This window comes from Rhinatrema bivittatum, chromosome 3 (genome assembly GCF_901001135.1).
Source record: "Rhinatrema bivittatum chromosome 3, aRhiBiv1.1, whole genome shotgun sequence".
Lineage (NCBI taxonomy): Eukaryota > Metazoa > Chordata > Amphibia > Gymnophiona > Rhinatrematidae > Rhinatrema > Rhinatrema bivittatum.
The window spans coordinates 161,951,958-161,964,095 of NC_042617.1; the positions used below are offsets into that span (position 1 = coordinate 161,951,958).

At 39.5% G+C, this 12,138-nt stretch overlaps 1 protein-coding gene across 5 annotated transcripts in view; it reads right to left on the reverse strand.

The window, feature by feature from the left end:
- Positions 1–12,138, reverse strand: part of BIRC6 (baculoviral IAP repeat containing 6) — a 1,045,545-nt gene that overhangs the window by 411,099 nt on the left and 622,308 nt on the right. For all 5 annotated transcript variants that reach the window (XM_029593898.1, XM_029593899.1, XM_029593901.1 and 2 more), the window contains exon 57: positions 9,869–9,998. In XM_029593898.1, the coding sequence (XP_029449758.1) occupies positions 9,869–9,998 (130 nt within the window). The remainder of the gene's footprint in view (positions 1–9,868; positions 9,999–12,138) is intronic.

Genomic DNA, 12,138 nt, shown 5'->3' on the forward strand with positions numbered 1-12,138 from the left:
GCGACTACTGCCAGACATTTTGTGAATACACGGGGTGCTGATGTTAGGCTGAATAGCAGCACTTTGTATTGGAAATGATTGTGGCCTACTACAAACCTTTATTTTATTTAAAAAATTTTTATATACCGAATGAATAAGGCAGGTATCTGCCCGTCTAGGCAGTTTATAGCATAATACTCATAAAAATAGAACATACAATCACATTAAACACAATAGATACATCTGTTCCGGTAAGTAAATCAGCAGATTGAGTTGAGTGTTAAATGCTTTAGAGAAAAGATATGTTTTCAGTTTTTTCTTAAATTCCTTATGATTAGCTGTCTAATATAATCAGGTAAGGCATTCTACTGGATTGGGACGGCCACTGAGAACGCACGCTTTCGGGTTAAAGCGAGGGTTGCTAGTTTGATTGAAAGAATTTCTAAAATGCATTTATCCATCGAACGGAGTTGTTGTGAAGGTTTATAGATGCGTAGTAGTGAACAAAGCCAGACAGTATTTGTATTGTAAATCAGATTATGGATCATAGTTAAAACCTTGTAAGTAATGCGTTGAGTAATCGGAAGCCAGTGTAGTTGTTGTAAAATTGGTGTTATATGTTCTGATCTTGGTAAATTGAAAATGGTTCTAGCAGTCGCGTTCTGAACAAGCTGGAGTGGATGTATGATTGTCAGGGGTAGACCTAAGTATAGAGAGTTACAGTAGTCTAGTTTAGTTAAGAGCTTGTGTTATGAATCGAAAGTCAGTTGTCATTAGTAAAGGTTTGAGTTTTTTTGAGCATAAGTAGTTTAAAAAAAGATTTTTTGACTGTATCCGCTTTGTTATTTGCCATGGATAATTTTGAATCTAAAATCATACCTAAATTTTTTGCGTGGTTGTTTTTGGGAATGACCTGGTTTTCAAACCTAAAGGATTGTGGAGGCTGAAGCTCTGAGTCAGGTGCAGTAGATAGATATATTAGTTCGGTTTTTGCAGCATTGAGTTTTAGTCTATCAAGAGATAGCCAGGTTTTTATAGTTGTTAAATAAAGATGAAGTAGCGAAAAAGTGTTAGACCAGGAAATATTGAAAGGAATTGTAAATTGGATATCATCAGCGTAAATACTGAAGTTCAGATTGAGGCCTTCTAGTAGGCGACAAAGAGGGATTAGATATATGTTGAATAAAAGAGCAGACAGTGATGATCCCTGAGGTACCCCTGATTTAGTGGAGAACCAGTTTGATTTTGAGTGTCCAATGGTAATACGCTGTGATCGATTTGAGATAAAAGCGGAAAACTATTTCAAAACTGAACCGGTGATACCTATCTGGGATAAATTGGATAATAATATATTGTGATTTAAAGTATCAAACGCAGCGGAGATATCGATTAGAACTAAAATGTAATTGGTATTAGAGTCAAAACCTCTAATAATGAAGTCGAAAGATGATAGAAGTAATGTTTCTGTACTGTGAGATTTTCTGAAACCATGTTGATTATTGTGTAATAAGTTATTGTCTTCAATGTAGTCAGAGATTTGACGTAAAACACGGATTCAGTTATTTTTGCAATAGATGGAAGAGAAGCAATAGGTCGGTAGTTTGTCAAGTCAGTGGGGTCATGGTTTTTCTTTCGGAATTGGCAAAATTGAAGTTTTTTTAAGGGACTCTGGAAAATGACCTTGAATTAAAGAAGCATTGACTATTTTGGTAATTGATAGGGCAATATGTTCTCTGATTTCTTTGAGTAGGTGGCCTGAGCATGAGTTAAATGGGCTATTTGATGGTTTTGATTTAGCTAGTATGTTCGTGATAGAGTCACTACTGATGATTGCAAATTCTGATAATGAGTAAACCGGATGTGGCATTGATGGAGTAGGAATAGGCAGAGATTCAAATTTGGCAGATATATTCAGTGTTTTCTTTTCAAAATATTCTATGATGTTATTGTATAAATTGTTTGAGATTGTGATTGAGGTGGAATCTGGAATTGTTGTAAGATCTTTTACTATTGAGAACAAGACTTTTGGGTTTCCAAAAGCGTTTATTTTCGTTGTGTAGAATGACTTTTTAGCTTTTATTATTTCTTTTTTGTATTTCTGTAGGGTAGCATGGAATTCTTGTTGTCTGTCTGGGCGTGGATTCCGTCTCCATCATCGTTCTAGATTTCGGAGTTTACGTTTGATTGTTTTTAAGTGATCTGTATACCATGATGCCGTTTTTCTCTTTGTGACGTTTTTATATGGTTTTAAAGGAGTGATATCATCTAGACAGTTGGTTATACATTGATTCTAGTAATCTATCATATCTGAAACTTCAGTGTAGGGATTTTGATTAATCTTTGGTAGTAAAGTATTAACAAAGGTTTCTGTAGAGAATTTTTTTCATCGTAAGGTTGTGTGTGTATTGCGTTCTTTACAAATGTTTATTCTTAGATTTTGTAATTGTACATTTAGTTTTTATTAAAAAGTGATCTGACCAGGGAACTGGGGTAATTTCTGTTAAGAAATTGTGTCGATTTTGATTAACACAAATTTGATCTAATGTGTTTCCTAATTTGTGGGTAGGGTCTTTTAATAGAGTTGTAAGATTTAGACCTGATAAAGCTTTTATTAAGTTGTCTGTAGTAGAATTTGCTTGTATATTACTAAAGTGTAGATTGAAATCACCAGCAAGTAATGTATTGTCTAAATCACAGGGTAAAGTAATAATAGTTTCCAAAAATGAGGATATGTGATGGTTCAGAGCACCTGGAGGACTGTATATAAGACAGATGTTTAGACAAATGGTAGAAAATAATAGCAATTCAATTGGGGTATCATTTTTTAGAATGTTTTTTTTACATGGAGAGAGAGATGATTTTACAATGGCTAATAAACCTCCTCCTGAGGTATTTTTGGTGAGCAGCGTATATGGCAATGTGGGCAAAGGCTCCTGAAGATCTAGAGAGCAGAGCCAAGCTTCCCGTTGCAGTAGAGGGAGCATGGTGCCCAAGGTTACCATTCTGAACTTTTCTTTTAGAAGTGTTTGTAAGTCCAGAATAGGATGAATGCCACCTGACTTCTTTGGAATTAGGAGATACCAAGAGTAGAACCCTTGACCCCACTGCAGCCGAGGTACCGGTTCTACGGCATTGGACTGCAGGAGTGTCGAGAGCGCTGTCTCAAGAAGTAAAGAGTGTTTTGTTAGACCCCATGCTGGATAAGGTGGCAGGTTCGGTGGTAGCGTGAGGAAGTTCTGATGTTCTGATGTGGGTGACCACAGAAAGGACCCATTGGTTTGTTGTAATTGTGTGCCATATGTTGGCAAAGTGGCACAAACGGCCTCCTACTGGTATTGGTGTGGAAGGTGGGGGTTGATTTCTGCCCTCTAGTAATGAGTCAAAACCCCAATGCTGGACCAGTCAGCGAGGCTGGCTGGGGTTTTGGGGCCCTGGGTTGTCGAGGCTGACCTCTTTGGGAATTTCTAGGCTGTCCAGTGTGGGATGGAGATGGGTAATACCTACGAGGCTTATAGGATATCCTCCTAGGATCCCACCGAAAAGACCTCTTGGTAGATGGGAAGTCCGAGGGGAGAGTAGACAGCTAGCGCAAGGTGTCATGATGATCTTTAACTGCGCTATTGTTTCTTGAATTTTGTCGCTGAATAAATTGTCCCCTGTACATGGAAGATCTGCCAACCTTTCTTGGAGTTCCTGGCGTAGGTCAGAGGACTTGAGCCAAGCCCAGCGTCTAGCACATATGCCTGCTGCCAATACTCTTGAGGCAGTTTCAAAGATGTCATATGCTGCCCTCACTTCATGCTTTAAAGCATCGAGTACTTTTTGAAGGATTGTGGTAAGTCCTTCCTGATACTCATCTGGTAGTGTTTCAGAAAATTCTTGGACTTTCTTCCAAAGATTTCTTGAGTACTGAGTCATGAATAGCTGATAAGCTGCTAAACATGCCATCAGCATAGAACTGTGGAAGACTCTTTGTCTGAAGGCGTCCAAGGATTTTTGTTCTTTACCTGGAGGGGCAGAAAAATGAGGCCGGGATCTCTTGGCTTTCTTTTGGGCAGACTCAACGACCACAGATTGATGAGGTAGTTGGCTTTTTTGAAACCCCGGAGCTGACTGGACCAGATAGGTGGCATCAGTTTTTTTGTTCACTAGTGGAACTGTGCCAGGTGTTCTAGGTGCATTGTAATAAATCCAGGAGCACTTCATGTACTGGAACTGCCATTACTTCTTTAGGGGCATCTACAAATTGCAGTACCTCAAGCATCTTATGCCTGGCATCCACCTTTGTTTGTAGTTTAAAGGGAATGGTTTCAGACATCTCCTTAATGACGTTTGCAAATTTGAGGTCTTCAGGAGGGGAGCAGCGGCATTCTTCTGGGGGTGAAGGCTCTGATAGGAGTTCATCAGAGTCCTGCGTGTCAGAAGAATCATCACCCCAGGGATCATATGGTGCATATCCAGCACCATGTGGCTCTTCAGATGGAGGTACGGGTCCAAATTCAGCCGGATCTGGTGGTGGCACCAATGGGAGAAATGGAGGTACCAATGCGGACACAGAGGACAGTGATGGCATACATGGAATCTGTGCTTTCGACGGACGTCAGGGTGGCAATAGACCCGATGGTCCTGGAACAGGCTTTGGCATCTGTAAAGTTTGCTCCTCATCCAAGGACAATGGAATAAGTATCTGTGTCGGTGGTCTTGGAGGTGCCGATGGCATGGAAGGAGCCGGCACAGATGGCAATGCACCGATTAATGCATCCAGGCGGTCGAGAAGCGGAGCCAGCATGGGAATCGGTTCGGGTATTGGCATGGGAGCCAGTGCCAGTGGAGATTGGAATCCTCGAAGTGCCTGGAGTACTGCCTCTTGGACTCTCCGGTCCAATTCCTCCCGGAAGGCTGGCGTTGGCAGCACAGCCACTGGGGTTGGAGGCTCGGTAGGTGTTGCCGGAGGGTCCACATGTATAAGTAGAGTCTCTGCTCCCAGCACCAGTGCCGGTGGGGAACACCTCGGTGTCCCAGGTCCAGAGGCAGTTGAGGCCCCTTCTCCCCGGGACTTCTTGGCTGGTGGCTCTGTCAATGCCAATGGTTTTCCGGTGGCGGCATCGAAAGAAGGCTCACGTCGATGGCGGTGACTGTTTCTCTCGATGCTTGGTCCAGTCCTTCTCCAGCACCAAGTAGGAAGACGTCGATGCCTTTGAACATGAAGAAGCTGGTGAAGGACGGTCACTGGTGTCTCGATGATGCTGAGAATTCGATGGCGACGGGGTCGTTGAAGAGGAAGACTTCCGCCTCTGTATAGCCTTGGCTGGGGTAGATGGATACTTGCGCTTAAAAAGGTGCTCAATCTTCTCCAAGCGGGCCCTGCGACCTTTTGGCATCATTTGGGCACAGCAAGTCCATCGTTGGACGTCGTGAGCGGGCCCCAAGCACAAGTCACATTCGTCGTGAGGGTCCATAATGGACATGGTCTTTGGGTACTTTCAGAACCCGGTCGCCAAGTTTTTGAGAAAAAATAAGGACGGCGCGTGGTCGGTGGCCAGACACCGATGAAAGCACCGCTGGGAACTGACCGCAAGGGACGAGGTAAACTTACCGGTGTCAGAGGTCGGTGGTCGATGGGGGACCCCAGGATGGGTGAGAAATTTTTAAGTTTTGAAATAACTTTCCGTGAAGAAATTTGTGAGGAATTCTCACAGAGCTCCAGAAATCCACGAGGCTACTGCTGTGCGGAAAATAAAGAGAATGAAGGGGGAACCCTGCTGGCTGATGGCATGCTGGGCATGCTCAGTGTGCCAGTCAACGTTCTAGAAACTTTGACAGAAGTATTCCATGATTGGGCTCCATCCTGATGATGTCACCCACATGTGAGAACTACCATCCTGCTTGTCCTGGGAGAATGCATTTAAATCAGTAAGGTAGGGGAGGGTAGGGTGCTACATTTTATTATGTCTTGGGTGCAGAGGGAGGTATCTAATCATATGGTTTCCTGTCCAGTGGATATTTATAATCAAGATACTCTAATTCAGAAACTACTGAATAATAGTGTTCCCCCTTGAATCTGTGTGTTTATAACCCCTCCTGCACACTGTGAGTGGCACACTGTAGAACTTCCCTTAGGCTTTCTCCATGGCTGGCTCACTTACTGAAATTCATGAGAGGGCTTCCTCAGTAGCTGGTCCCTTTCTCTGGAATGCATTACCAGAAAATCTATGCCTACAAGTCTGTATGAAAACCTTTCAAAAAAAAAACTATAATGATGATCTTAGGATCATCATTATTTTATTGTCATCTTCTCATGTTTATGTCATATTTGATTTGTTTTGTTTTATCATGTGATGATTTTATTTTTCATGTTCCTATGTACTCTGCCTTGAATGAGAGAAAAGAAGAATTATAAATATTTTAAATAAAAAATATTGCAGGGACTGCTCCATTTTAATCTATGGTCATGCCTGCTGAGAATTCTAATCTAAATGAGACAAACAGTAGTTATAAACCTTTTCATACCTAACAACTGGTTCATTTTCATACAGATCACTGATATCTTAGTAAAATTTTAAGAGTTGAATTAACTCTACAAAAGTGCAATAGACAACTGATTTAGGAGACCAGTTTTGACCTAAGAAAAACTATTTTTTTTAAATTTTTTTACAGAAATGTAGAGTACAGCAAAGAAGCACAAATACATTTTTAAATAGTTCAGTGGGTAGTTAAAACAAAAATTGACAGAATCATTACTACTCTGGTTTATAATTAATTCCCCAAAAGACACAAAGTTCTTGAAAGCTCCTTTATCTAGCCCTATTAACAAGATAAGCAAATGGGTTTCTTGCCATACTAATGATCAGGGGTAAGGCCAAGCGTTCATCAAACCCAGTATCCTGTTTCCAATAGTGGCCAACCCAAGTCACAAGAACCTGGAAAGTACCCAAACATTAAACTGATCCCATGCTACTAATGCCAACAACAAGCAGTGGCTATTCCCTATTAATTAGCAGCAGTTTATTGACTTTTCTTCCATATGGACCTTTTTTAAACCCAGCTATACTAACTGCTGTAACCACATTTTCTGGAAATGAACTCCAGAGCTTAATTGTGCATTGAGTGAAAAAGAATTTTTTTCAGATTTGTTTTACATGTGCTACTGGCTAACTTCATGGAGTGCCCCCTAGTCCTTGTATTATCTGAAAGAGTAAATAACTGATTCACATTTACCTGTTCAAGACCTTTTGTGATTTTGTAGACTTCTATTATACACCCCCCCCCCCCCCCCAAGGATCTCTTCCCCAAGCAGAATAGCCCTAACCTCTTTAGCCTACCCCTCATAGGTGAGCCGTTCCATGCCCTTTATCATTTTGGTCGCCTTTCTCTGTACTTTCTCCAGTGCAACTATATCTTTTTTGAGATGTGGCAAGCAGAACTGAACACAGTATTCAAGGTGTGGTCTCACCATGGAGCGATACAGAGGCATTATAACATTTTATTTGCATTCCCTTCCTAATTCCTAACATTGTTTGCTTTTTTGACTGACACAGCACACTAAGCCAATTTCAATGTAATATCAACTATGATGCCCAGATCTTTTTCCTGGGTGGTAACTCATAATATGGAACCTATCATCATGTAACTACTACGTGAGATATTTTTTCCTATGTGCATCACCTTGCATTTCTCCACATTATATTTCATCTGCCCCATATGGACACCCAATCTTCCAGTCTCGCAAGGTCCTCCTCCAATTTATCACAATCTGCTTGTGATTTAACTACTCTGAATAATTTTGGGTCATCTGCAAACTTGATCACCTCATTTGTTGGATCCTTTTTCCAGATCATTTATAAATATATTAAAAATCACCGGTCCAAGTACAGATCCCTGAGGCACTCCACTGTTTTCCATTTTCCACTGTGAAAAAACAGACCATTTAAATCTACTCTCTATTTCCTATCTTTTAACTAGTTTGCAATCCACAAAAGGACATCCCTTCTTATCCCATGACTTTTTAGTTTTCTTACAAGCCTCTCATGAGGGACTTTGTCAAATGCCTTCCGAAAACCCAAATACACTGTATCTACCAGGTCACCTTTGTCCACATGTTTATTCACTCCTTCAAAAAAATGTAGAAGATTTGTGAGGCAAGACTTTCCTTGGGTAAAACCATGCTGGCTGTGTCCCATTAAACTATATCTATCGATATGTTCTGTGATTTTATTCTTTATAATAGTTTCCACAATTTTTCCCAGCACTTAAGTCAGGCTCACTGGTCTATAGAGTCCCGGTTCACCTCTGGAGCCCTTTTTAAATATCGGAGTTACACTGGCCACCTTCCAGTCTTCAGAGGTACGATGAATTATATTTATGATAAATTACAAATTACTTGTAATAGGTCTGAAATTTCATTTTTGAGTTCTTTCAGAACCCTGGGGTGTATACCATCTAGTCTAGGTGATATGCTACTCTTCAGTTTGTCAATCTGGCCTACGACATCCTCCAGGTTCACTGTGATTTGGTTCAGTTCATCTGAATAGTCACCCTTGAAAACTGTCTCCGGAACAGTACCCCATGCAAGCATCACATCAATACACAGAAAGCATGAACAACTGAAGAGCAGCTCAGAGAAGGAAGCTGATTTCAAGGTGGGTGTAAAAAAGTAAAAAAATAATTCTTGTGTTTCTTTAATACTTTTGTAAAGCTCAAAGAAGCAGCTATAGGCCCCAATCGATTAGTAAAAGGAAAGCCATCGACTAGGGTCTATGGTGATGCAGCAAGTAAACAACTGAGCAGATGGGTGTGCCTTATGGTCCTTATTCGCCATCATAATCTATGTAACAGAATCATGACCACCATGTTGATATTTTAGGGAATATATTATTGCAGCTTTAAGTTTCTACATATGGATGTAAGTCACCTTGGAAAAATGAGACCTTTTGGCTGAATGTGTCACATTTCTGGGTTCAACATAACTATCTGCTGTTTTCACAGACAGCACAGTTTACCTTCAATCACTGAATGTCTACAATGTGAAAAACACAGCTAAATAAGTTCCCACTACAGCTACTTAACTATCATAACTGCACGGAAATTAAATCCACCTAAGATAAGTACAATTATCAACCCTACTGCAAATAAAAAATAATCAACAGTATCCCCCTACTGCATTCTCTCTCCAGCTTCTAAGGCTGCATCCCCGTTATTCTCATCTATAATACTTTCAAGCAACCCTCTCCCCACTACAAAAGTGCATCTGTTGCTCTATTTGTTTCGGCAATACGTGCACATTTCATGAATGAATAGTAGGCACACAAAACAATTGGTATGCATCTATGTAGGCGGCCACCCACAAATATGCATACCATCAATTTTTTTGTGCCTATCATCCTTTCGTGAGATATGTACATGCCCCCAAATTGAATGGACATCCCTACTGCTCACCCCCTCAACAAAAGAGAAACCAAAACATGTAAAATAAGTTTTGAATAAGTTTTAAAATTACAGAATATACTGCAATTAAAGTTACATCAAACTAAACATCTAGCGTACACCCTCCTCCAAATAATCTATCTCATGAGGCCCAGAGGGGGCCTACTTCATCCAGTTCAAAAAGAATCACTGTCATAAAAAAGACCTGAATTAGAGTCTACTGCAACACTGCCATCAAACAATAGGGATATAATCACATAGCAACTCATGACATTTTAAATTTTGTGGCTATAACCAATCCATTTGGATGAAAAAATGTTGAAAGATATAAACCACATTAGAAGTATATCAATCCATCCACACTTACGCGATGGTTAGCTACCCTGGGTGGTATCAGTGTGTACCTACAGATTTGAAGTGAAAATGTGAATAAATTACAAAAAAAAAAAAAAAATTATGAACTTGCCTGAAACACGATCCAGAACCTCCGCCAACGTTGTCGAAATAGGCAAGTGAAGGGTTCGGAACTTATGTCCTGCTCCATACATTGGGTGCTGGATCACATGGCTAGTTGCATTAATTCTGCCTTTGTACAACTATTAAACAAAGAATAAAGTTATTGTTCAAGGATTCAGAAACAATTCCTCATTTGTTTGTTAATCTGTTCAACCTCTCCATGGAGTATGGACAATATCCTCAGAACAACATGATCTAAATTACAATCTGGAGAAAAAGTAAATCTATGTAAAGTAATCCTATCTGTACAACATATAATATTATCCCAAGTAAAATTATATATTGGTATAATTTATTTATGGTGGAAATTATGTTTAGTAAAGACGAAATGGGAAAAACACTTACAGAATTCAAGTGTGTAAATAAATGACTAATTAGCTTTACAATTTTTTGTATTGTTCAACAGGGAAATGGTTGTCCTCATTGCTTTGTAAAAAAAAAAAAAAAAAAAAGATTTAAAAAATCACGTGCATTATACTCTGGTCCAATTTAATAATGTGGCTGTAAATATTGTAAGTTTGTGCATAAACATCGATACATCTATTTATATCACCAGCCTTTAATGCATGTTACAGTATTACATAAATACTGATTAAAATCCAGGAATATCTATATTTAAAAATGAATTTTAAAAAAACATACAGCCAGGCAGTCAAACACATTAGCGAGATTGATATTCAAAGGCTTTATTTATTTATTGACATTTGATATTACGCCTTCTCCCAAAGTTGATCTCAACATGCTATTTGGTGGCTTGTTTCCTTTATATGGAAGGCTGTTATTCCCTGATATGTAGCCTTATATGAAGATTTTGGTTTATTGCTGAATGCTTTATACATACAGATGTGAATAGCTATTGGGTCTATTGGGATTCACAAAATGATGTGGTGATTGGCTATCTTTATGAAATCCCTTCTGTCGCTATTGAAGAAAATTGTTTCCATCTACTTTTGAAGTACTTTGTGATTCTATCAAGCAAAAGACATTCATGTATCTTCGTGGGCAAATTGTTTTTTAGGTATCTTATGAGAATTACTATCTAAATATCCCTGAAGAAGCTTATGTAAAGCAAAACATGTTGGGACAGGGATATGGCATATATTAATTTTTAGGTATTATTGTAGGAGTGATTGTTTAGAATGTTTGGTGATGTGTGGTTGGTAGTAAGAATGATATGAAGATATCCAGACAATTTAAGTTGGTTAAACCTTTTATGTCATTTTATGATGATTGTGAATTGCTAATAAAGTTTGTTGAAACAACATTTGCGTTATATTTTTTGTTTTGTGTATTCTGTGTATTTCCCTGAAATTAAGGTAATATGGCTCCAAAAGTAGGGTTAGTAGTGCTTAGTTCCAAATTATTGGTGCATAACAACTGAAAGTGTTGAGCCTCGTGCAGGACAACCTGGCAGCTGTCAGTGGAAAAGAGCCATTTCAGCAGACCAGAATTCCCTTGAGAGTGTGTAAGGAGAAAAGTTGTGAGAAGTAGTTAGAGGCCTGTATATTCAAGCATTTGAAGACAAATCCGAAAGCTTTAAAATGTTATCATTTCTACTGACAGCCAGTGAAACTGAGATAGAATATGCTTGATATGATGTTTTTGCACCTATCAAAATTCTTATTGAAGTGCTTTGTAGGAACTGGAGGCACTTCGCACTATATGGTGAGACGCTGCTGTTTAGGAAATTGCAGTAATCCATTTGGCTGATGATTAACGCATGTATTACAGTAGCAAGATTGTTTATCAAGGAAATTGCATAGTTGGCGGATGTGACGCAGATGCATTAAAAATGCATAATTTCCACTTTTGATATTATGGAGTTCCATTGTGAGGCTTTGGGTAACTTGTACACTCAGGCTTCATACTGACTCCTTAGAATGTAAGATTATATCTGCTAATGAGGGACGTGATTGTAGGGGGTGAACTTGGTGGCTGAGCCAGAGGAGCTCCTATTTAGATGAGTTTAGCTTGAGTTTGCTAAGCTATTGGGCTACTACTTTAAGACAGTTATTAAGATTAGAAATGGATGAATTTTGGTCTTATCCCATTTTGTTGCAGAGTTGGATGTCATCCATAAATAGATTGCACCTAATATTGAAGGACTGGATGAGATCGCAGATATGACGCATGTAGATGTTGAACAGTAGTGGGAAGAGGACTGAGCCCTAAGGCACTCCACAGGTGAGCTCTCTAGGGCAGGACAGTTTGTTGGCCCAA